General features: G+C 47.2%; 1 protein-coding gene across 1 annotated transcript; it reads right to left on the bottom strand.

The window, feature by feature from the left end:
• Positions 1–27,864, bottom strand: LOC124025872 (FYVE, RhoGEF and PH domain-containing protein 3-like; the record flags this gene model as incomplete). The annotated part of the gene is made up of 4 exons (XM_046339187.1): positions 1–59; positions 7,832–7,970; positions 27,489–27,644; positions 27,715–27,864. Coding segments are annotated over 4 exons (504 nt in total), but the record flags the coding sequence as incomplete, so codon positions are not given.

The raw sequence follows: 27,864 nt of genomic DNA, 5'->3' as shown, positions 1-27,864 counted from the left end.
CATCTTTCTAATGGCTGTGTTGGAGTGCTCTGCCGCTGTGGCGATCAACTCCAGAGATTCTGAAAAGACACAAGAGACTTTGTTACGACAACAAAAATATTCCTGCATTTCCCTCGAATGAATTGAAAGTAATAATATATATATATATATATTTGTATAATAATATATTTTATTTGTATAATAATATATTTTATTTGTATAATAATATATTTTATTTGCATAATAATATATTTTATTTGCATAATAACATATTTTATTTGCATAATAATATATTTTATTTGCATAATAATATATTTTATTTGCATAATAATATATTTTATTTGCATAATAATATATTTTATTTGTATAGCTCTTTTCATATCATAGAGCACTCAAACTCAACTCTGGACCTCGAAGCCACTTCCACTTCATTTTTTTAATTAGCCCAGTGACACCACTAATTAGACCAGTGACACCACTAATTAGACCAGTGACACCACTAATTAGACCAGTGACACCACTAATTAGACCAGTGAAACCACTAATTAGACCAGTGACACCACTAATTAGACCAGTGACACCACTAATTAGACCAGTGACACCAGGCGTGTGGAATTAATTATCAGGTAAAACAGAAAACCAACAAGCTCCGGACCTCATAGGGTAAGAGTTGAATACTCCTGTCATTGCGAGTCTCAGACTGGTTCACAATTTAACGAAAACATAGAGATAGTAAGAGAGCCCGTCAAGCCAAATAGTGTCCACCTGCCAAAAAGTATCTCCCCTTGCATTATAATGGGATTCAATTAACTCTATCTTTCGTTGCTCGGAATGTTGCTGGAACTCTTAAAAGTCTGACCGGATTACGTAATGAACCAAAGCACCTGATGCTATGTTGGTTGCTTGGGCTCTATTTTTTTTGCCCTGTAGCGGTCGCGGAGGACGGAGGATGCGGGCAGTTCTAGTTCACCTCATAAAAGCTTGATTGGTTAATGCGCAAATTTATTACCTCAGAATCGCTCTCCAAGGACAGTGTTTTTGACGGTGACTACCTGCTGACTACTTACTGACTACACACTGACTACCTGCTGACTACCTACTGACTACTTACTGACTACTTACTGACTACCTTCTGACTACTTACTGACTACTTACTGACTACTTACTGACTACTTACTGACTACCTACTGACTACCTGCTGACTACCTACTGACTACCTGCTGACTACCTACTGACTACCTGCTGACTACCTACTGACTACCTACTGACTACCTGCTGACTACCTGCTGACTACACACTGACTACCTGCTGACTACCTGCTGACTACCTGCTGACTACCTGCTGACTACCTACTGACTACCTGCTGACTACCTGCCGACTACCTACTGACTACCTGCTGACTACCTACTGACTACCTGCTGACTACCTACTGACTACTTACTGACTACTTACTGACTACCTGCTGACTACTTACTGACTACTTACTGACTACCTGCTGACTACTTACTGACTACCTGCCGACTACCTGCTGACTACCTGCTGACTACCTACTGACTACCTGCTGACTACCTACTGACTACCTGCTGACTACCTGCTGACTACCTACTGACTACCTGCTGACTACCTGCTGACTACCTACTGACTACCTGCTGACTACTTACTGACTACCTGCTGACTACCTGCTGACTACCTGCTGACTACCTACTGACTACCTGCTGACTACCTGCTGACTACCTGCTGACTACCTGCTGACTACCTACTGACTACCTGCTGACTACCTGCTGACTACCTACTGACTACCTGCTGACTACTTACTGACTACCTGCTGACTACCTGCTGACTACCTGCTGACTACCTACTGACTACCTGCTGACTACCTGCTGACTACCTGCTGACTACCTGCTGACAACACACTGACAACACACTGACAACACACTGACTACCTACTGACTACCTGCTGACTACCTGCTGACTACACACTGACTACCTGCTGACTACCTGCTGACTACCTGCTGACTACTTACTGACTACCTGCTGACTACCTGCTGACTACCTGCTGACTACCTACTGACTACCTGCTGACTACCTGCTGACTACCTACTGACTACCTGCTGACTACCTACTGACTACCTACTGACTACCTGATGACTACCTGCTGACTACCTACTGACTACCTGATGACTACCTGCTGACTACCTGCTGACTACACACTGACTACCTGCTGACTACTTACTGACTACCTGCTGACTACCTGCTGACTACCTACTGACTACCTGCTGACTACCTACTGACTACCTACTGACTACCTACTGACTACCTACTGACTACCTGATGACTACCTGCTGACTACCTACTACCTACTGACTACCTACTGACTACCTGCTGACTACCTACTGACTACCTACTGACTACCTGCTGACTACCTACTAACTACCTGCTGACTACACACTGACTACCTGCTGACTACCTGCTGACTACTTACTGACTACCTGCTGACTACCTACTGACTACCTACTGACTACCTGCTGACTACCTGCTGACTACCTACTGACTACCTGCTGACTACCTGCTGACTACCTACTGACTACCTGCTGACTACCTGCTGACTGACTACATACTACCTACTGACTACCTGCTGACTACCTACTGACTACCTGCTGACTACCTACTGACTACCTGCTGACTACCTGCTGACTACCTGCTGACTACCTGCTGACTGATTACAGACACCTGTGTCTTTTGACACTATATAAACGAGTCATCCCGCAGTGTTTGTGATTATACCCTGATGAAGACAGCTTGGCTGTCCAAATGTTGGTATTCAATTTTTTGCATCTGAGCTCCAAGAGTGTGCGGCTCTCTTTTATTTTCAAGACTACCTGCTGACTACTTACTGACTGAAAAGACTGAAAAGAGAGCACTCTTTCTTTAACCTATATTTGTCTTTATATAAGACAATGCTGTTAAATAGGAAGAAGTAATTTAATCTGTTTTTAGATTTTAGATTGACATTGCTAGCCTTTACATAAATGAATTGCAAACTCCCTGCAGGTTTGTGACAAATTCTCTGTAAACTACATAGTGTACCACAAAATATTTGCCAGAAGTTTGCAAATGTTGTTACTAGTGTTGAATCTGCTGCCAACCTTTGGCAACAATAATTTGTATTGCCACTAGTGTCACGCCTTGGTCTTAGTATTTTGTGTTTTCGTTATATATTTGGTCAGACCAGGGTGTGACATGGGGTTTTGTTGTTGTATTTCGTATTGGGGTTTTTGTATTATTGGGATTGCGGCTGAGTAGGGGTGTTGTATGGGCTTGGCTGCCTGAGGCGGTTCTCAATCAGAGTCAGGTGATTCTCGTTGTCTCTGATTGGGAACCGTATTTAGGTAGACTGGTTTCGCTTTGTATTCTGTGGGTGTTTGTTCCTGTCTCTGTGTAGTTTCACCAGATAGGCTGTAATGGGTTTCACGTTCCGTTTGTGTTTTTTTTGTATAATTCTAAGTTATTTCATGTATCGCGATCTCTTTATTAAAGACATGAGTAACCACTACGCTGCATGGTGGTCCTTCTGTAGCTCAGTTGGTAGAGCATGGCGCTTGTAACGCCAGGGTAGTGGGTTCGATCCCCGGGACCACCCATACGTAGAATGTATGCACACATGACTGTAAGTCGCTTTGGATAAAAGCGTCCGCTAAATGGCATATATTATTATATTATTATTATATTATTTCGGTCCGACTCTCTTTCTACAAACGAAGAACGCCGTTACAGCTAGTGGCAAACTGTTCACCAGAGGGGGTTTTTCTCTCAAGATTTGATTCGGTGGAAAACCTGTGGAAACAAGTTCCAACCAATCAGGGGGTTTAGAAACTTTACCAAATGGAAACCATGCTATTTCCTCATGCCACCAGTGTGTGAAGTCCATCAGAATAATTGCAGGTATTCTAGTGCGACTGAGTGACTGACGAGTTTGAAACTGCATGTTTTATTTAAGACAGATTAAGTAGCAAATGTTATGAATTTTGAATTTGATGGTCATTCAGGGTAAAAATAGGTTGTCCTATCATAATTAGGTAGCTGGCTAACGTTAGCTCGGCATTTAACACCATAGTGCCCTCCAAGTTCTTCATCAAGCTCGAGACCCTGGGTCTCGACCCCGCCCTGTGCAACTGGGTACTGGACTTCCTGACGGGCCGCCCCCAGGTGGTGAGGGTAGACAACAACATCTCCACCCCGCTGATCCTCAACACTGGGGCCCCACAAGGGTGCGTTCTGAGCCCTCTCCTGTACTCCCTGTTCACCCATGACTGCGTGGCCACGTTTGCGGACGACACAACAGTGGTAGGCTTGATTACCAACAACGACGAGACGGCCTACAGGGAGGAGGTGAGGGCCCTCGGAGTGTGGTGTCAGGAAAATAACCTCACACTCAACGTCAACAAAACTAAGGAGATGATTGTGGACTTCAGGAAACAGCAGAGGGAACACCCCCCTATCCACATCGATGGAACAGTAGTGGAGAGGGTAGTAAGTTTTAAGTTCCTCGGCGTACACATCACAGACAAAACTGAATTGATCCACCCACACAGACAGCATCGTGAAGAAGGCGCAGCAGCGCCTCTTCAACCTCAGGAGGCTTAAGAAATTTGGCTTGTCACCAAAAGCACTCACAAACTTCTACAGATGCACAATCGAGAGCATCCTGTCGGGCTGTATCACCGCCTGGTACGGCAACTGCTCCGCCCTCAACCGTAAGGCTCTGCAGAGGGTAGTGAGGTCTGCACAACGCATCACCGGGGGCAAACTACCTGCTCTCCAGGACACCTACACCACCCGATGTCACAGGAAGGCCATAAAGATCATCAAGGACAACAACCACCCGAGCCACTGCCTGTTCACCCCGCTATCATCCAGAAGGCGAGGTCAGTACAGGTGCATCAAAGCTGGGACCGAGAGACTGAAAAACAGCTTCTATCTCAAGGCCATCAGACTGTTAAACAGCCACCACTAACATTGAGTGGCTGCTGCCAACACACTGACTCAACTCCAGCCACTTTAATAATGAGAATTGATGGGAAATTATGTAAAATATATCACTAGCCACTTTAAACAATGCTACCTAATATAATGTTTACATATCCTACATTATTCATCTCATACGTATACGTTTATACTGTACTCTATATCATCTACTGCATCCTTATGTAATACATGTATCACTAGCCACTTTGACTATGCCACTTTGTTTACATACTCATCTCATATGTATATACTGTACACTATATCATCGACTGCATCTTGCCTATGCCGCTCTGTACCATCACTCATTCATATATCTTTATGTACATATTCTTTATCCCCTTACACTTGTGTCTATAAGGTAGTAGTTTTGGAATTGTTAGCTAGATTACTTGTTGGTTATTACTGCATTGTCGGAACTAGAAGCACAAGCATTTCGCTACACTCGCACTAACATCTGCTAACCATGTGTATGTGACAAATACAATTTGATTTGATTTGATTTCCTGTTCTCCAGGACCTAGGGATGCTGCCCAACACCCAGACCTGCATCCAACTGATGTCCTCCATTTCCAACCACCCTCCAACTTTTCATTTATATCATCTACAGCTACTGTTATTGTCATGTTGTCATTATCTGATAAGAAAGTTTTCTTGCTCTGTCATACTGGGCACATAATATGTAAGATAAACAGATGAACTAAAATCACGAGCACTGCCAACACTCAGAACAAAGAGAGCAGCAGTGCCTGGACTTCACCGTCTCCCTCTTCAAGTCCCCCTTCTGAGACTAGCTGCCTGTTGAGAACTAATGACAGGCAGAGTCTCCCACCTGCACAGCATCCTCCTCTCCTCTCTATTCTACACACCAGAATGCACTATTTCAGTCTGTGATTGCCATGTGAGTGTACAAAAAATGTGTGAAAATAAATTAATGACACACCTGCACCACAAAAATCTTCAATATTGCCAGTTTGATATTCACATCTGTTTCACAAGGAGCTCATTATTGTAAATTGTAACATATCCCTTGATGGTATTTGTTAGTTCAACATTGTTCATTATTGTATCCTAGGACCTACAATAGGTAGATATCTATTCCACCACAAGGGGGTGCTAACGAGCTACGGGAGATAGATAAAAAATATATATAAAAAAATCATAACATTTACATTTACATTAAGGGTGTTTTGGCTGATGAAAACAGTAAGTAGCAAATGTTATGAATTTTGAAGACAAGAGGAGGGATGTATTTTTTAATTTTTAATTTAACTTTTATTTAACTAGGCTGCACAAAATAAAAAACATGACAGCCTGACTAGTATATCAAATGGATTTGCAGATGAATGTAAATTAATGTAAATTAGCTGACTTTCTGATCTGTAAGTAACTTTAACGTGTTGAGCCTTACACGCCTTCTTTTTGCTATTTACAAAACGTAGCAACGTTTAACACATGGATTTCATGTTGTTGAAATGTTAAAGGTGCAATATGCAGAAATTGCTCTGTCATTTCCTGGTTGCTAAAATTTCTAATCATTTTTGTTTATGTGACAAAAACAAGCAATTCATAGTGTAGAGAATTATTGTACAGTCTAAACGGCTGTAAAATATATTTTCAATAACCGTAAATTTTGTATTTACAGCTGTTTGAAGCAAAACCAAAAGTCGTTAGACGGAAAACAAAAACTTAAAGAACGGGAAGCATAGAAATAGCCCACCTAGAACAGATCCTCCCCTTCTTAGACTTGCTTTCAGCGAGAATGACAGATCTATAACTCACTTTTCTATGTGAATTCAGTCGGGTCGCCCCAAACAAGTTACAAATTAGCAAGGGACCCAAAAGTACTGTAGTTTGAAGTAAATGTTTTAATCTTCTTCGCTAATCAAATCTCAATAAAACAGAGACATTGTAGTGGAAAGCTTGGTTTTACAAGGGGTTGAAAATAAAGTCATTTTAGCTGTAATGATCTCCAAAATTCGCCCCATTAGGTCATCACACCGTTGATATACTGTTGTGATGCAGGGGGACATATTAATGGGCTTTCTCTATTTTAAAGGGCGTTCCATTTCTTCTTCTACTACTTCTATGAGTAGGTAAACAAACTGAAATGGTGCCATACTGCCCCTGGAGGGTGATGTCTGAACAGGTTTAAAGACAAGGATGGTGATTTTACTGCCCCTGGAGGGTGTAATCTGAACAGGTATTTTAATTTAACCTTTATTTAACCAGGCAAGTCAGTTAAGAACACATTCTTATTTTCAATGACGGCCTGGGAACAGTGGGTTAACTGCCTGTTCAGGGGCAGAACGACAGATTTGTACCTTGTCAGCTCGGGGTTTGAACTTGCAAACTTCCGGTTACTAGTCCAACGCTCTAACCACTACGTTGATGTTTTACTGCCCCCCTGGAGTTATGGAATGTTTGAAGAGTAGTTTAATTCATTGGCTGACCCTTTCTGCTGACCTGGATGAAATGTTGTGATTCCTCATGAACTCCCACCCAGTTGCCCTCAATGGAGTTGCATCCAGAGCTGGCTTTCTAACAGTTTGCAGCAGCACAAACTGCACAAACAACACTGAAATGAGACAATGTGAAGAGCGTGTGTGTGTGTGTGTGTGTGTGTGTGTGTGTGTGTGTGTGTGTGTGTGTGTGTGTGTGTGTGTGTGTGTGTGTGAGCGTGTGTGTGTGTGTGTGTGTGTGTGTGTGTGTGTGTGTGTGTGTGTGTGTGTGTGTGTGTGTGTGTGTGTGTGTGTGTGTGTGTGTGTGTGTGTGTGTGTGTGTGTATAGCAGTGCATGACGCAGGACCGGGATGGGTTCAAACACTCACTCTGGGCATCCTTAAAGTCATCATGGTCGCCAGGGAGACGGTGCAGGTAGTCTTTCAACAGCAGCTCGTAGCGAGGGATCCTCTGAACCGGCTCCAACATGTGGTGCTGTAGGGTCAGGTTACCACAGCGCTCCTCTCTCTGAGGACACACACACAGAGACACACAGGTTACCACAGCGCTCCTCTCTCTGAGGACACACACACAGAGACACACAGGTTACCACAGCGCTCCTCTCTCTGAGGACACACATACAGAGACACACAGGTTACCACAGCGCTCCTCTCTCTGAGGACACACACACAGAGACACACAGGTTACCACAGCGCTCCTCTCTCTGAGGACACACACAGAGACACACAGGTTACCACAGCGCTCCTCTCTCTGAGGACACACACAGAGACACACACACCACACAGGAAGCTGTTGAGCGTGAAAAACCCAGCAGCGTTGCAGTTCTTAACACAAACCGGTGCGTCTGGCACCTACTACCATACCCTACTACCACCTACTACCATACCATACTACCACCTACTACCATACCCTACTACCATACCCTACTACCACCTACTACCACCTACTACCATACCCTACTACCATACCCTACTACCACCTACTACCATACCATACTACCACCTACTACCATACCCTACTACCACCTACTACCATACCCTACTACCACCTACTACCATACCCTACTACCACCTACTACCATACCCTACTACCACCTACTACCACCTACTACCATACCATACTACCACCTACTACCACCTACTACCATACCATACTACCACCTACTAGCATACCATACTACCACCTACTACCATACCCTACTACCACCTACTACCATACCATACTACCACCTACTACCATACCCTACTACCACCTACTACCACCTACTACCACCTACTAGCATACCATACTACCACCTACTACCATACCACACTACCACCTACTACCACACCATACTACCACCTACTACCATACTACCACCTACTACCATACCATACTACCACCTACTACCATACCATACTACCACCTACTACCATACCCTACTACCATACCCTACTACCACCTACTACCACCTACTAGCATACCATACTACCACCTACTACCATACCCTACTACCACCAACTACCATACCATACTACCACCACCTACTACCATACTACCACCTACTACCATACCATACTACCACCTACTACCATACCCTACTACCACCTACTACCACCTACTACCACCTACTACCACCTACTACCATACCATACTACCACCTACTACCATACCATACTACCACCTACTACCATACCCTACTACCACCTACTACCATACCATACCACCACCTACTACCATACCCTACTACCACCTACTACCATACCATACTACCACCTACTACCATACCATACTACCACCTAAGTGACTGTTCCACTGGATGTCATAAGGTGAATGCACCAATTTGTAAGTCGCTCTGGATAAGAGCGTCTGCTAAATGACTTAAATGTAAATGTAATACCCTACTACCACCTACTACCATACCCTACTACCACCTACTACCATACCATACTACCACCTACTACCATACCCTACTACCACCTACTACCATACCCTACTACCACCTACTACCATACCATAACACCACCTACTACCATACCCTACTACCACCTACTACCATACCCTACTACCACCTACTACCATACCATACTACCACCTACTACCACCTACTACCATACCATACTACCACCTACTACCATACCCTACTACCACCTACTACCATACCCTACTACCACCTACTACCATACCATACCACCACCTACTACCATACCCTACTACCACCTACTACCATACCCTAGTACCACCTACTACCATACCCTACCACCACCTACTACCATACCCTACTACCACCTACTACCATACCCTACTACCACCTACTACCATACCCTACTACCACCTACTACCATACCATACTACCACCTACTACCATATCCTACTACCACCTACTACCATACCATACTACCACCTAATACCATACCCTACTACCACCTACTACCATACCATACTACCACCTACTACCATACCATACTACCACCTACTACCATACCATACTACCACCTACTACCATACCCTACTACCACCTACTACCATACCATACTACCACCTACTACCATACCATACTACCACCTACTACCATACCATACTACCACCTACTACCATACCATACTACCACCTACTACCATACCATACTACCACCTACTACCATAACCTGTCAAAAGGCATTTTAATATTCTGTCTTGCCCATTCACCCTCTGTATGGCACACAATCAATGTCTCAATTGTCTCAAGACACAACAAAAAATCCCTCTTTAACCTGGGTACGTACTCCTCTTCATCTGCACCCCAACTGGCAGCCTGGGGTTTTATATGGACCCAGAAAGGTTTCAGACCCCTTGACTTTTTCCACATTTCGTTACGTTACAGCCTCATTCTAAAATTGATTCCATTAAGTGGATATTAGAGCAAAAAAAACAAGCCATGAAGTTGAAAGGAATTGTCTGTAGAGCTCCGAGACAGGATTGTGTCGAGGCACAGATCTGGGGAAAGGGTACCAAAATATTTTTTCAGCATTGAAGGTCCCCGAGAACACAGTGGCCTCCATCATTCTTAATTGGAAAAGTTTGGAACCACCAAGACTCATCCTAGAGCTGCCATCTAGCCAAACTGAGAAATTGGGGGAGAAGGGCCTTGGTCAAGGAGGTGACCTACCCCTACCCCGGTCAACAGCACTGCACCCCCCACAGCAACTCGCCCAAGCCTTCCCCATTTCTCCTTCTCCCAAATCCAGTCAGCTGATGTCCTGAAAGAGCTGCAAAAACTGGACCCCTACAAATCAGCCGGGCTAGACAATCTGGACCATTTCTTTCTAAAATGATCTGCCGAAATTGTTGCAACCCCTATTACTAGCCTGTTCAACCTCTCTTTCATGTCGTCTGAGATTGGAACGCAGCTGCTGTCATCCCCCTTCTTCAAAGGGGGGGACACTCTTGACCCAAACTGCTACAGACCTATATCTATACGACCCTGCCTTTCTATGGTCTTCGAAAGCCAAGTCAACAAACAGATTACCGACCATTTAGAATCCCACCGTACCTTCTCCGTTATACAATCTGGTTTCAGAGCTGGTCATGGCTGCACCTCAGCAACGTGGTAACTACAAAAATCTCTGAAACTGGAAACACTAATCTCCCTCACTACCTTTAAGCACCAGCTGTCAGAGCAGTTCACAGATTACTGCACCTGTACATAGCCCATCTATAATTTAGCCCAAACAACTACCTCTTCCCCTACTGTATTTATTTATTTTGCTGTTATTCTCGCTGAACCATAGTCAATATATCATCTTATCTATCTATGGGATCCACACGTTCCGACAGACAGCAGGGTACAGTACAAGGCTGCTGGTGGTTCTAATCAGATTGATCAAGTCTGTAACCATGTTAGTATTCAGTAAGAGTAAGCTATGAGCAGAGTGTTTGAAGAAGGGGAGATCCTCTGTCTGATAGGTCATTAGTATTCTACTGGCTGCTCTTTTTCCAACAACATGACTGGCTCCCAGCCCCACCACCTAGTTACCAGTCATATTAACCTGACTGTCTCTAACTACCTAGCTACCAGTCATAATAACCTGACTGGCTCCCACTACCTAGTTACCAGTCATATTAACATGACTGGCTCCCACCACCTAGTTACCAGTCATATTAACCTGACTGGCTCCCACCACCTAGTTACCAGTCATATTAACCTGACTGGCTCCCACCACCTAGTTACCAGTCATATTAACCTGACTGGCTCCCACCACCTAGTTACCAGTCATATTAACCTGACTGGCTCCCACCACCTAGTTACCAGTCATATTAACCTGACTGGCTCCCACCACCTAGTTACCAGTCATATTAACCTGACTGGCTCCCACCACCTAGTTACCAGTCATATTAACATGACTGGCTCCCACCACCTAGTTACTAGTCATATTAACCTGACTGGCTCCAACCACCTAGTTACCAGTCATATTAACCTGACTGGCTCCCAGTCCCACCACCTAGTTACTAGTCATATTAACCTGACTGGTTCCAACCACCTAGTTACCAGTCATATTAACCTGACTGGCTCCCACCACCTAGTTACTAGTCATCATATTAACCTGACTGGCTCCCAGTCCCACCACCCTAGTTACCAGTCATATTAACATGACTGGCTCCCACCACCTAGTTACCAGTCATACTAACCTGACTGGCTCCCAGTCCCACCACCTAGTTACTAGTCATATTAACCTGACTGGCTCCCACCACCTAGTTACCAGTCATATTAACCTGACTGGCTCCCCACCACCTAGTTACCAGTCATATTAACCTGACTGGCTCCCACCACCTAGTTACCAGTCATAATAACCTGACTGGTTCCAACCACCTAGTTACCAGTCATATTAACCTGACTGGCTCCCACCACCTAGTTACCAGTCATATTAACCTGACTGGCTCCCACCACCTAGTTACTAGTCATCATATTAACCTGACTGGCTCCCACCACCTAGTTACCAGTCATATTAACCTGACTGGCTCCAACCACCTAGTTACCAGTCATATTAACCTGACTGGATCCCACCACCTAGTTACCAGTCATATTAACCTGACTGGCTCCCAGTCCCACCACCTAGTTACCAGTCATATTAACCTGACTGGCTCCCAGTCCCACCACCTAGTTACCAGTCATATTAACCTGACTGGCTCCCACCACCTAGTTGTCATGCAGGTGATAGAGGACCCAAAAGCGACTTAACAGAAACAGAGTTTATTCAAGTCCAAACAGGGAATAACAGAAATCCTCTAGTCTGTAGAGGGGAATGACAAGAGAAGCGGCCACAGACTGCAGGTCGCTTCGGGTAGGCGCAGGCCGTAGTAGACAGAGACACCTGCTCACACGCAGCATCTGATGAAGGCAAAAAACACGACAGGACAGGGCGAAACACAATCACAGCATGGTGAATACAAAACAAGGAACCGACGGGACAGGAACGGAACACAAAGGAATAAATAGGGACTCTAATCAGGGGAAAGGATCGGGAACAGGTGTGGGAAGACTAAATGATGATTAGGGGAATAGGAACAGCTGGGAGCAGGAACGGAACGATAGAGAGAAGAGAGAGCGAGAGAGTGAGAGGGGAGGGGAGAGAGAGGGATAGAAGGAGGGAAAGAACCAAATAAGACCAGCAGAGGGAAACGAATAGAATGGGGAGCACAGGGACAAGACATGATAATAAATGACAAACATGACAGTACCCCCCCACTCACCGAGCGCCTCCTGGCGCACTCGAGGAGGAATCCTGGCGGCAACGGAGGAAATCATCGATGAGTGAACGGTCCAGCACGTCCCGAGACGGAACCCAACTCCTCTCCTCAGGACCGTAACCCTCCCAATCCACTAAGTATTGGTGACCCCGTCCCCGAGAACGCATGTCCATGATCTTATGTACCTTGTAAATAGGTGCGCTCGACAAGGACGGGAGGGGGAGGGAAGACGAACGGGGTGCGAAGAAAGGGCTTAACACAGGAGACATGGAAGACAGGATGGACGCGACGAAGATGTCGCGGAAGAAGCAGTCGCACAGCGACAGGATTGACGACCTGGGAGACACGGAACGGACCAATGAACCGCGGAGTCAACTTACGAGAAGCTGTCGTAAGAGGAAGGTTGCGAGTGGAAAGCCACACTCTCTGGCCGCAACAATACCTTGGACTCTTAATCCTGCGTTTATTGGCGGCTCTCACCGTCTGTGCCCTGTAACGGCAAAGTGCAGACCTCACCCTCCTCCAGGTGCGCTCACAACGTTGGACAAACGCTTGAGCGGAGGGAACGCTGGACTCGGCAAGCTGGGATGAGAACAGAGGAGGCTGGTAACCCAGACTACTCTGAAACGGAGATAACCCGGTAGCAGACGAAGGGAAGCGAATTGTGAGCGTATTCTGCCCAGGGGAGCTGTTCTGCCCAAGACGCAGGGTTTCTGAAAGAAAGGCTGCGTAGTATGCGACCAATCGTCTGATTGGCCCTCTCTGCTTGACCGTTAGACTGGGGATGAAACCCGGAAAGAGACTGACGGACGCACCAATCAAACGACAGAACTCCCTCCAAAACTGTGACGTGAATTGCGGGCCTCTGTCTGAAACGGCGTCTAACGGGAGGCCATGAATTCTGAATACATTCTCAATAATGATTTGTGCCGTCTCCTTAGCGGAAGGAAGTTTAGCGAGGGAATGAAATGTGCCGCCTTAGAGAACCTATCGACAACCGTCAGAATCACAGTCTTCCCGCAGACAAAGGCAGACCGGTAATGAAGTCTAAGGCAATGTGAGACCATGGTCGAGAAGGAATGGGGAGCGGTCTGAGACGACCGGCAGGAGGAGAGTTACCCGACTTAGTCTGCGCGCAGTCCGAACAAGCAGCCACGAAACGGCGCGTGTCACGCTCCTGAGTCGGCCACCAAAAGCGCTGGCGAATAGAAGCAAGAGTGCCTCGAACACCGGGATGACCAGCTAACTTGGCAGAGTGAGCCCACTGAAGAACAGCCAGACGAGTGGAAACAGGAACGAAAAGGAGGTTACTAGGACAGCGCGCGGCGACGCAGTGTGCGTGAGTGCTTGCTTAACCTGTCTTTCATTCCCCAGACTGTTAACCCGACAACACGCCCATAAGGAAGAATCCCCTCGGGATCAGTAGAAGCCACAGAAGAACTAAACAGACGGGATAAGGCATCAGGCTTGGTGTTCTTGCTACCCGGACGGTAAGAAATCACAAACTCGAAACGAGCGAAAAACAACGCCCAACGAGCTTGACGGGCATTAAGTCGTTTGGCAGAACGGATGTACTCAAGGTTCTTATGGTCTGTCCAAACGACAAAAGGAACGGTCGCCCCCTCCAACCACTGTCGCCATTCGCCTAGGGCTAAGCGGATGGCGAGCAGTTCACGGTTACCCACATCATAGTTGCGCTCAGATGGCGACAGGCGATGAGAAAAATAAGCGCAAGGATGAACCTTATCGTCAGACTGGAAGCGCTGGGATAGAATGGCTCCCACGCCTACCTCTGAAGGCCAACCTCGACAATGAATTGTCTAGTGACGTCAGGAGTAACGAGGATAGGAGCGGACGTAAAAACGTTCTTTTAGAAGATCAAAAGCTCCCTGGGCGGAACCGGACCACTTAAAACACGTCTTGACAGAAGTAAGAGCTGTGAGAGGGGCAGCAACTTGACCGAAATTACGAATGAAACGCCGATAGAAATTAGCGAAACCTAAAAAGCGCTGCAACTCGACACGTGACCTTGGAACGGGCCAATCACTGACAGCTTGGACCTTAGCGGAATCCATCTGAATGCCTTCAGCGGAAATAACGGAACCGAGAAAAGTAACGGAGGAGACATGAAAAGAGCACTTCTCAGCCTTTACGTAGAGACAATTCTCTAAAAGGCGCTGTAGAACACGTCGAACGTGCTGAACATGAATCTCGAGTGACGGAGAAAAAATCAGGATATCGTCAAGATAGACAAAAACAAAAATGTTCAGCATGTCTCTCAGAACATCATTAACTAATGCCTGAAAAACAGCTGGCGCATTGGCGAGACCGAACGGCAGAACCCGGTACTCAAAATGCCCTAACGGAGTGTTAAACGCCGTTTTCCACTCGTCCCCCTCTCTGATGCGCACGAGATGGTAAGCGTTATGAAGGTCCAACTTAGTAAAGCACCTGGCTCCCTGCAGAATCTCGAAGGCTGATGACATAAGGGGAAGCGGATAACGATTCTTAACCGTTATGTCATTCAGCTCGATAATCACGCAGGGGCGCAGAGTACCGTCCTTCTTCTTAACAAAAAGAACCCCGCCCCGGCCGGAGAAGAAGAAGGCACTATGGTACCGCGTCAAGAGACACAGACAAATAATCCTCGAGAGCCTTACGTTCGGGAGCCGACAGAGAGTATAGTCTACCTCGAGGAGGAGTGGTCCCCGGAAGGAGATCAATACTACAATCATACGACCGGTGAGGAGGAAGGGAGTTGGCTCGGGACCGACTGAAGACCGTGCGCAGATCATGATATTCCTCCGGCACTCCTGTCAAATCGCCAGGTTCCTCCTGAGAAGTAGGGACAGAAGAAACGGGAGGGATGGCAGACATTAAACACTTCACATGACAAGAAACGTTCCAGGATAGGATAGAATTACTAGACCAATTAATAGAAGGATTATGACATACTAGCCAGGGATGACCCAAAACAACAGGTGTAAACGGTGAACGGAAAATCAAAAAAGAAATAGTCTCACTGTGGTTACCAGATACTGTGAGAGTTAAAGGTAGTGTCTCAAATTTGATACTGGGAAGATGACTACCATCTAAGGCAAACATGGGCGTAGGCCTGTCTAACGGTCTGAAAGGAATGTTATGTTTCCGAACCCATGCTTCGTCCATGAAACAACCCTCAGCCCCAGAGTCAATCAAGGCACTGCATGTAGCACCCGAACCGGTCCAGCGTAGATGGACCGACATAGTAGTACAAGATCTAGATGAAGGGACCTGAGTAGTAGCGCTCACCAGTAGCCCTCCGCTTACTGATGGGCTCTGGCCTCCTACTGGACATGAATTAACAAAATGTCCAGCAACTCCGCAATAGAGGCACAGGCGGTTGGTGATCCTCCGTTCCCTCTCCTTAGTCGAGATGCGAATCCTCCCAGCTGCATGGGCTCAGTCTCAAAGCCAGAGGAGGGAGATGGTTGCGATGCGGAGCAGGGAAACACCGTTGATGCGAGCTCTCTTCCACGAGCCCGGTGACGAAGATCTACCCGTCGTTCTATGCGGATGGCGAGAGCAATCAAAGAGTCCACATCTGATGGAACCTCCGGGAGAGAATCTCATCCTTAACCACTGCGTGGAGTCCTCCAGAAAACGAGCGAGCAGCGCCGGCTCGTTCCACTCACTAGAGGCAGCAAGAGTGCGAAACTCACAGAATAATCCGTTATGGACCGTTCACCTTGGCATAAGGAAGCCAGGGCCCTAGAAGCCTCCCTACCAAAACTGAACGGTCAAAAACCCGAATCATCTCCTCTTTAAAGTTCTGGAACTTGTTAGAGCAATCAGCCCTTGCCTCCCAGATAGCTGTGCCCCATTCTCGAGCCCGGCCAGTAAGGAGTGAAATGACGTAAGCAACCCGAGCTCTCTCTCTAGAGTATGTGTTGGGTTGGAGAGAGAACACAATCTCACACTGCGTGAGAAAGGAGCGGCACTCAGTGGGCTGCCCGGAGTAGCAAGGTGGGTTATTAACCCTAGGTTCTGGAGGCTCGGCAGGCCAGGAAGTAACAGGTGGCACGAGACGTAGACTCTGGAACTGTCCAGAGAGGTCGGAAACCTGAGCGGCCAGGTTCTCCACGGCATGGCGAGCAGCAGACAATTCCTGCTCGTGTCTGCCGAGCATGGCTCCTTGGATCTCGACGGCAGTGTAACGAGCGTCTGAAGTCGCTGGGTCCATTCCTTGGTCGGTTCCTTCTGTCATGCAGGTGATAGAGGACCCAAAAGCGACTTAACAGAAACAGAGTTTATTCAAGTCCAAACAGGGAATAACAGAAATCCTCTAGTCTGTAGAGGGGAATGACAAGAGAAGCGGCCACAGACTGCAGGTCGCCTGGGGTAGGCGCAGGCCGTAGTAGACAGAGACACCTGCTCACACGCAGCATCTGATGAAGGCAAAAACACGACAGGACAGGGCGAAACACAATCACAGCATGGTGAATACAAAACAAGGAACCGACGGGACAGGAACGGAACACAAAGGAATAAATAGGGACTCTAATCAGGGGAAAGGATCGGGAACAGGTGTGGGAAGACTAAATGATGATTAGGGGAATAGGAACAGCTGGGAGCAGGAACGGAACGATAGAGAGAAGAGAGAGCGAGAGAGTGAGAGGGGGAGGGGGAGAGAGAGGGATAGAAGGAGGGAAAGAACCAAATAAGACCAGCAGAGGGAAACGAATAGAATGGGGAGCACAGGGACAAGACATGATAATAAATGACAAACATGACACTAGTTACCAGTCATATTAACCGGACTGGCTCCCAGTCCCACCACCTAGTTACTAGTCATATTAACCTGACTGGTTCCAACCACCTAGTTACCAGTCATATTAACCTGACTGGCTCCCACCACCTAGTTACCAGTCATATTAACCGGACTGGCTCCCAGTCCCACCACCTAGTTACTAGTCATATTAACCTGACTGGTTCCAACCACCTAGTTACCAGTCATATTAACCTGACTGGTTCCAACCACCTAGTTACCAGTCATATTAACCTGACTGGCTCCCACCACCTAGTTACTAGTCATCATATTAACCTGACTGGCTCCCAGTCCCACCACCTAGTTACTAGTCATATTAACCTGACTGGTTCCAACCACCTAGTTACCAGTCATATTAACCTGACTGGCTCCCACCACCTAGTTACCAGTCATATTAACCTGACTGGTTCCAACCACCTAGTTACCAGTCATATTAACCTGACTGGCTCCCACCACCTAGTTACCAGTCATATTAACCTGACTGGCTCCCACCACCTAGTTACCAGTCATATTAACCTGACTGGCTCCCACCACCTAGTTACCAGTCATATTAACCTGACTGGCTCCCAGTCCCACCACCTAGTTACCAGTCATATTAACCTGACTGGCTCCAAGTCCCACCACCTAGTTACTAGTCATATTAACCTGACTGGTTCCAACCACCTAGTTACCAGTCATATTAACCTGACTGGCTCCCACCACCTAGTTACCAGTCATATTAACCTGACTGGCTCCCACCACCTAGTTACCAGTCATATTAACCTGACTGGCTCCCACCACCTAGTTACCAGTCATATTAACCTGACTGGCTCCAACCACCTAGTTACCAGTCATATTAACCTGACTGGCTCCCAGTCCCACCACCTAGTTACCAGTCATATTAACCTGACTGGCTCCCACCACCTAGTTACCAGTCATATTAACCTGACTGGCTCCCAGTCCCACCACCTAGTTACCAGTCATATTAACCTGACTGGCTCCCACCACCTAGTTACCAGTCATATTAACCGGACTGGCTCCCAGTCCCACCACCTAGTTACCAGTCATATTAACCTGACTGGCTCCCACCACCTAGTTACTAGTCATATTAACCTGACTGGCTCCCAGTCCCACCACCTATTTACCAGTCATATTAACCTGACTGGCTCCCAGTCCCACCACCTATTTACCAGTCATATTAACCTGACTGGCTCCCAGTCCCACCACCTATTTACCAGTCATATTAACCTGACTGGCTCCCAGTCCCACCACCTAGTTACCAGTCATATTAACCTGACTGGCTCCCAGTCCCACCACCTAGTTACCAGTCATATTAACCTGACTGGCTCCCAGTCCCACCACCTAGTTACTAGTCATCATATTAACCTGACTGGCTCCAACCACCTAGTTACTAGTCATATTAACCTGACTGGTTCCAACCACCTAGTTACCAGTCATATTAACCTGACTGGCTCCCACCACCTGACTGGCTCCCACCACCTAGTTACCAGTCATGTTAACCTGACTGGCTCCCAGTCCCACCACCTAGTTACCAGTCATATTAACCTGACTGGCTCCCAGTCCCACCACCTAGTTACTAGTCATATTAACCTGACTGGTTCCAACCACCTAGTTACCAGTCATATTAACCTGACTGGCTCCCACCACCTAGTTACTAGTCATCATATTAACCTGACTGGCTCCCACCACCTAGTTACCAGTCATATTAACCTGACTGGCTCCAACCACCTAGTTACCAGTCATATTAACCTGACTGGCTCCCACCACCTAGTTACCAGTCATATTAACCTGACTGGCTCCAACCACCTAGTTACCAGTCATATTAACCTGACTGGCTCCCACCACCTAGTTACCAGTCATATTAACCTGACTGGTTCCCAGTCCCACCACCTAGTTACCAGTCATATTAACCTGACTGGCTCCCACCACCTAGTTACCAGTCATATTAACCTGACTGGCTCCAACCACCTAGTTACCAGTCATATTAACCTGACTGGCTCCCACCACCTAGTTACCAGTCATATTAACCTGACTGGCTCCCAGTCCCACCACCTAGTTACCAGTCATATTAACCTGACTGGCTCCCACCACCTAGTTACCAGTCATATTAACCTGACTGGTTCCCACCACCTAGTTACCAGTCATATTAACCTGACTGGCTCCCAGTCCCACCACCTAGTTACCAGTCATATTAACCTGACTGGCTCCCAGTCCCACCACCTAGTTACCAGTCATATTAACCTGACTGGCTCCCACCACCTAGTTACCAGTCATATTAACCTGACTGGTTCCCAGTCCCACCACCTAGTTACCAGTCATATTAACCTGACTGGCTCCCAGTCCCACCACCTAGTTACCAGTCATATTAACCTGACTGGCTCCCAGTCCCACCACCTAGTTACCAGTCATATTAACCTGACTGGTTCCCACCACCTAGTTACCAGTCATATTAACCTGACTGGCTCCCACCACCTAGTTACCAGTCATATTAACCTGACTGACTCCCACCACCTAGTTACCAGTCATATTAACCTGACTGGCTCCCACCACCTATTTACCAGTCATATTAACCTGACTGGCTCCCAGTCCCACCACCTAGTTACCAGTCATATTAACCTGACTGGCTCCCAGTCCCACCACCTAGTTACCAGTCATATTAACCTGACTGGCTCCCAGTCCCACCACCTATTTACCAGTCATATTAACCTGACTGGCTCCCAGTCCCACCACCTATTTACCAGTCATATTAACCTGACTTGCTCCCAGTCCCACCACCTAGTTACCAGTCATATTAACCTGACTGGCTCCCAGTCCCACCACCTAGTTACCAGTCATATTAACCTGACTGGCTCCCAGTCCCACCACCTAGTTACCAGTCATATTAACCTGACTGGCTCCCACCATCTAGTTACCAGTCATATTAACCTGACTGGCTCCCAGTCCCACCACCTAGTTACCAGTCATATTAAGCTGACTGGCTCCCAGTCCCACCACCTATTTCATATTAACCTGACTGGCTCCCAGTCCCACCACCTATTTACCAGTCATATTAACCTGACTGGCTCCCAGTCCCACCACCTAGTTACCAGTCATATTAACCTGACTGGCTCCCAGTCCCACCACCTAGTTACCAGTCATATTAACCTGACTGGCTCCCAGTCCCACCACCTAGTTACCAGTCATATTAACCTGACTGGCTCCCAGTCCCACCACCTAGTTACCAGTCATATTAACCTGACTGGCTCCCAGTCCCACCACCTAGTTACCAGTCATATTAACCTGACTGGCTCCCAGTCCCACCACCTAGTTACCAGTCATATTAACCTGACTGGCTCCCACCACCTATTTACCAGTCATATTAACCTGACTGGCTCCCAGTCCCACCACCTATTTACCAGTCATATTAACCTGACTTGCTCCCAGTCCCACCACCTAGTTACCAGTCATATTAACCTGACTGGCTCCCAGTCCCACCACCTAGTTACCAGTCATATTAACCTGACTGGCTCCCAGTCCCACCACCTAGTTACCAGTCATATTAACCTGACTGGCTCCCACCACCTAGTTACCAGTCATATTAACCTGACTGGCTCCCAGTCCCACCACCTAGTTACCAGTCATATTAACCTGACTGGCTCCCAGTCCCACCACCTAGTTACCAGTCATATTAACCTGACTGGCTCCCAGTCCCACCACCTAGTTACCAGTCATATTAACCTGACTGGCTCCCAGTCCCACCACCTAGTTACCAGTCATATTAACCTGACTGGCTCCCAGTCCCACCACCTAGTTACCAGTCATATTAACCTGACTGGCTCCCAGTCCCACCACCTAGTTACCAGTCATATTAACCTGACTGGCTCCCAGTCCCACCACCTAGTTACCAGTCATATTAACCTGACTGGCTCCCAGTCCCACCACCTAGTTACCAGTCATATTAACCTGACTGGCTCCCCACCACCTATTTACCAGTCATATTAACCTGACTGGCTCCCAGTCCCACCACCTATTTACCAGTCATATTAACCTGACTTGCTCCCAGTCCCACCACCTAGTTACCAGTCATATTAACCTGACTGGCTCCCAGTCCCACCACCTAGTTACCAGTCATATTAACCTGACTGGCTCCCAGTCCCACCACCTAGTTACCAGTCATATTAACCTGACTGGCTCCCACCACCTAGTTACCAGTCATATTAACCTGACTGGCTCCCAGTCCCACCACCTAGTTACCAGTCATATTAACCTGACTGGCTCCCAGTCCCACCACCTAGTTACCAGTCATATTAACCTGACTGGCTCCCAGTCCCACCACCTAGTTACCAGTCATATTAACCTGACTGGCTCCCAGTCCCACCACCTAGTTACCAGTCATATTAACCTGACTGGCTCCCACCACCTAGTTACCAGTCATATTAACCTGACTGGCTCCCAGTCCCACCACCTATTTACCAGTCATATTAACCTGACTGGCTCCCAGTCCCACCACCTAGTTACCAGTCATATTAACCTGACTGGCTCCCAGTCCCACCACCTAGTTACCAGTCATATTAACCTGACTGGCTCCCACCACCTAGTTACCAGTCATATTAACCTGACTGGCTCCCCACCACCTAGTTACCAGTCATATTAACCTGACTGGCTCCCAGTCCCACCACCTATTTACCAGTCATATTAACCTGACTGGCTCCCAGTCCCACCACCTAGTTACCAGTCATATTAACCTGACTGGCTCCCAGTCCCACCACCTAGTTACCAGTCATATTAACCTGACTGGCTCCCAGTCCCACCACCTATTTACCAGTCATATTAACCTGACTGGCTCCCAGTCCCACCACCTAGTTACCAGTCATATTAACCTGACTGGCTCCCACCACCTAGTTACCAGTCATATTAACCTGACTGGCTCCCAGTCCCACCACCTATTTACCAGTCATATTAACCTGACTGGCTCCCAGTCCCACCACCTAGTTACCAGTCATATTAACCTGACTGGCTCCCAGTCCCACCACCTAGTTACCAGTCATATTAACCTGACTGGCTCCCACCACACCTAGTTACCAGTCATATTAACCTGACTGGCTCCCAGTCCCACCACCTAGTTACCAGTCATATTAACCTGACTGGCTCCCAGTCCCACCACCTAGTTACCAGTCATATTAACCTGACTGGCTCCCACCACCTAGTTACCAGTCATATTAACCTGACTGGCTCCCAGTCCCACCACCTAGTTACCAGTCATATTAACCTGACTGGCTCCCAGTCCCACCACCTAGTTACCAGTCATATTAACCTGACTGGCTCCAACCACCTAGTTACCAGTCATATTAACCTGACTGGCTCCCACCACCTAGTTACCAGTCATATTAACCTGACTGGCTCCCAGTCCCACCACCTAGTTACCAGTCATATTAACCTGACTGGCTCCCAGTCCCACCACCTAGTTACCAGTCATATTAACCTGACTGGCTCCCAGTCCCACCACCTAGTTACCAGTCATATTAACCTGACTGGCTCCCAGTCCCACCACCTAGTTACCAGTCATATTAACCTGACTGGCTCCCAGTCCCACCACCTAGTTACCAGTCATATTAACCTGACTGGCTCCCACCACCTAGTTACCAGTCATATTAACCTGACTGGCTCCCACCACCTAGTTACCAGTCATATTAACCTGACTGGCTCCCAGTCCCACCACCTATTTACCAGTCATATTAACCTGACTGGCTCCCACCACCTAGTTACCAGTCATATTAACCTGACTGGCTCCCAGTCCCACCACCTAGTTACCAGTCATATTAACCTGACTGGCTCCCAGTCCCACCACCTAGTTACCAGTCATATTAACCTGACTGGCTCCCAGTCCCACCACCTAGTTACCAGTCATATTAACCTGACTATCTCCTAGCTACTCATCATATCAGGGAAAATATTATAGAACCTCATGTATAATTTAATCAATTCAGAAAGACTGATATTCAATATTCTTTACACATCACACGTGTAATGAACATTGTCTAAGGACATCCTGTTCACACCAGGAGACACAGGCTGCCAGATCCAGAGTGTGGTATTGAATATTACCCAACATCCCCTGGAAAGGAAATCTGTTCATGCTATTTACACTGCCAGGTATAAAAACATATCGCATTTAATTATATTTCAAAAAATATTTAACTAGGCAAGTCAGTTTTTATAATGACGGCCTACACCAGGCCAAAACTAGACAATTGCTGGGCCAATTGTGCGCCGCCCTATGGGACTACCAATCACGACCGGTTGTGATACATGCCTGGATTCGAACCAGGGTGTCTGCAGTTCCTTAGACAGCTCCACTCGTGAGCCCCATGTCCTTTGACTTCAGCATAAATATATTTTAACCATGTAATATAATAATAATATATGCCATTTAGCAGACGCTTTTATCCAAAGCGACTTACAGTCATGTGTGCATACATTCTACGTATGGGTGGTCCCGGGGATCGAACCCACTACCCTGGCGTTACAAGCGCCATGCTCTACCAACTGAGCTACAGAAGGACCACATGACTGTATCATGACACAGCACATCTGCTCAATTCCCTTAATACATCCCAATACTGCAACAATGTTCTGGATACATACAGGACATTATGCTGAAGGACATTAGGCTTTAGTCAACATTATGCTGAAGGACATTAGGCTTTAGTCAACATTATGCTGAAGGACATTAGGCTTTAGTCAACATTATGCTGAAGGACATTAGGCTTTAGTCAACATTATGCTGAAGGACATTAGGCTTTAGTCAACATTATGCTGAAGGACATTAGGCTTTAGTCAACATTATGCTGAAGGACATTAGGCTTTAGTCAACATTATACTCAAGGACATTAGGCTTTAGTCAACATTATACTGAAGGACATTAGGCTTTAGTCAACACTATACTCAAGGACATTAGGCTTTAGTCAACATTATACTGAAGGACATTAGGATTTAGTCAACATTATACTGAAGGACATTAGGCTTTAGTCAACATTATACTGAAGGACATTAGGCTTTAGTCAACATTATACTGAAGGACATTAGGCTTTAGTCAACATTATACTGAAGGACATTAGGCTTTAGTCAACATTATACTGAAGGACATTAGGCTTTAGTCAACATTATGCTGAAGGACATTAGGCTTTGAGTTTGTACAGAAAAGAGTAGGAGATGTTACGGGAAAGAAAGAGAGAGAACATGTATAGCTTTGCTTGTTCCAGGACAGACAGGACAGACAGGACAGACACACAGCCAGGACAGACACACAGCCAGGACAGACACACAGCCAGGACAGACAGGACAGACACACAGCCAGGACAGACACACAGCCAGGACAGACAGGACAGACACACAGCCAGGACAGACACACAGCCAGAACAGACAGGACAGACACACAGCCAGGACAGACACACAGCCAGGACAGACACACAGCCAGGACAGACACACAGCCAGGACAGACACACAGCCAGAACAGACACACACAGCCAGGACAGACAGGACAGACACACAGCCAGAACAGACAGGACAGACACACAGCCAGAACAGACAGGACAGACACACAGCCAGAACAGACAGGACAGACACACAGCCAGAACAGACAGGACAGACACACAGCCAGAACAGCCAGAACAGACAGGACAGACACACAGCCAGGACAGACACACAGCCAGAACAGACAGGACAGACACACAGCCAGGACAGACACACAGCCAGGACAGACACACAGCCAGGACAGACACACACAGCCAGGACAGACAGGACAGACACACAGCCAGAACAGACAGGACAGACACACAGCCAGAACAGACAGGACAGACACACAGCCAGAACAGACAGAACAGACAGGACAGACACACAGCCAGAACAGACAGGACAGACACACAGCCAGGACAGACACACAGCCAGGACAGACACACAGCCAGGACAGCCAGGACATACACACAGCCAGGACAGACACACAGCCAGGACAGACAGGACAGACACACAGCCAGGACAGACAGGACAGACACACAGCCAGGACAGACACACAGCCAGGACAGACACACAGCCAGGACAGACACACAGCCAGGACAGACACACAGCCAGGACAAGGTCATCAGCAAACTAACATGGTCCAAGTACACCAAGAGAGCCATGAAGATGGCACGACAAAACCTCTTCCCCATCAGGAGACTGAAAAGATTTGACATGGGTCCTCAGATCCTCAATAGGTTCTACAGCTGCACCATCGAGAGCATCCTGACTGGTTGCATCACGGCCTGGTACGGCAACTGCTCGGCCTCCGACCACAAGGCACTGGGGCCAAGTTTCCTGCCATCCAGGACCTCTATACCAGGCGGTGTCGGAGGAAGGACCTAAAAATTGTCAAAGACTCCAACCACCCTAGTCATAGACTGTTCTCTCTGCTACTGGCAAGCGGTACCGGAGCACCAAGTCAAGGTCCTGAACAGCTAATACAATGGCTACCCAGACCCAGACATTACCATTACATTACCATTACATTACCCCCTATTTTACGCTGCTGCTAATCTCTGTTTATTATCTGTGCATAGCCACTTTAATAAATCTACCGACATGTACATACTACCTCAACTAACCGGGGCCCTCGCACATTGACTCTGTACCCTCTGTATATCGTCTCGCTATTGTTATATTACTGCTGCTCTTTAATTATTTATTTATTTTTTCTTAAAACTGCATTGTTGGTTAATTAAGTAAGTAAACATTTCACTGTAAGGTGTTGTATTCGGAGCATGTGACAAATACAATTTGATTAGATTTTTACACACAGCCAGCTGGGACTCTTTATTGAGGAAGCTGAGAGTGTGAAAGAGCTGCTAGAGACAGGTTTAGGGCCTGGGTTACGGACAGTGTTTTCTATATCCATAACCCCTGACCCAAGGCTAGAACCTGGATGTCCTTTAAAGGAAAGGGGGATACATAGTCAGTTGTACAACTGAATGGATTCAACTGGGTCGGGTTAAAAGTCTTCCGCATTTACCCCTCTGAAACAGAGAGGTTCGGGTGGCTACCTAAATCGACATCCACATCATCGGAGCCCGGGAAACAGTGGGTTAATGCCTTGCTCAGGGGCAGAAAAACAGATCTTTACCTTATCAGCTCAGGGATTCGATCCAGCAACCTTTCGGTTATTGTTCCAACACTCATATCCACCAGGCTACTTAACCCTGAACAGGTGTTACAGGCCACCTATCTGAATGTCCCTTTAACCCCTTAACCCTGGACCTGAATGTCCGTTTAACCCCTTAACCCTGGACCTGAATGTCCCTTTAACCCCTTAACCCTGGACCTGAATGTCCGTTTAACCCCTTAACCCTGGACCTGAATGTCCCTTTAACCCCTTAACCCTGGACCTGAATGTCCCTTTAACCCCTTAACCCTGGACCTGAATGTCCCTTTAACCCCTTAACCCTGGACCTGAATGTCCCTTTAAAACCCCTTAACCCTGGACAGGTGTTACAGGCCACCTACCTGGATTTGGTGGACGATGGCTTTGAACTGGGACGACCTCTCCATCCAGGTGTTGACCAGCTCCATGGCCCGGTCAAAGTTCTTCACGTACTCTCCGTACATCTTCAGGAAGGGGCTAGCTTCTGCAGGATGTCCCCGATGCGTGGGTTCACATCCCTGGGGGGAGAGAGAGGAGAGGTCAGGAAGGGGACTAGCTTCTGCAGGATGTCCCGATGCGTGGGTTCACATCCCTGGGGGGGGAGAGAGGAGAGGTCAGGAAGGGGACTAGCTTCTGCAGGATGTCCCCGATGCGTGGGTTCACATCCCTGGGGGAGAGAGGAGAGGTCAGGAAGGGGCTAGCTTCTGCAGGATGTCCCCGATGCGTGGGTTCACATCC

This window comes from Oncorhynchus gorbuscha, unplaced genomic scaffold, assembly GCF_021184085.1.
Source record: "Oncorhynchus gorbuscha isolate QuinsamMale2020 ecotype Even-year unplaced genomic scaffold, OgorEven_v1.0 Un_scaffold_2499, whole genome shotgun sequence".
NCBI classification, from domain to species: Eukaryota; Metazoa; Chordata; class Actinopteri; order Salmoniformes; family Salmonidae; genus Oncorhynchus; species Oncorhynchus gorbuscha.
The sequence above is the reverse complement of the archived record's forward strand: the minus strand, read 5'-3'. Positions and strand labels throughout refer to the sequence as shown.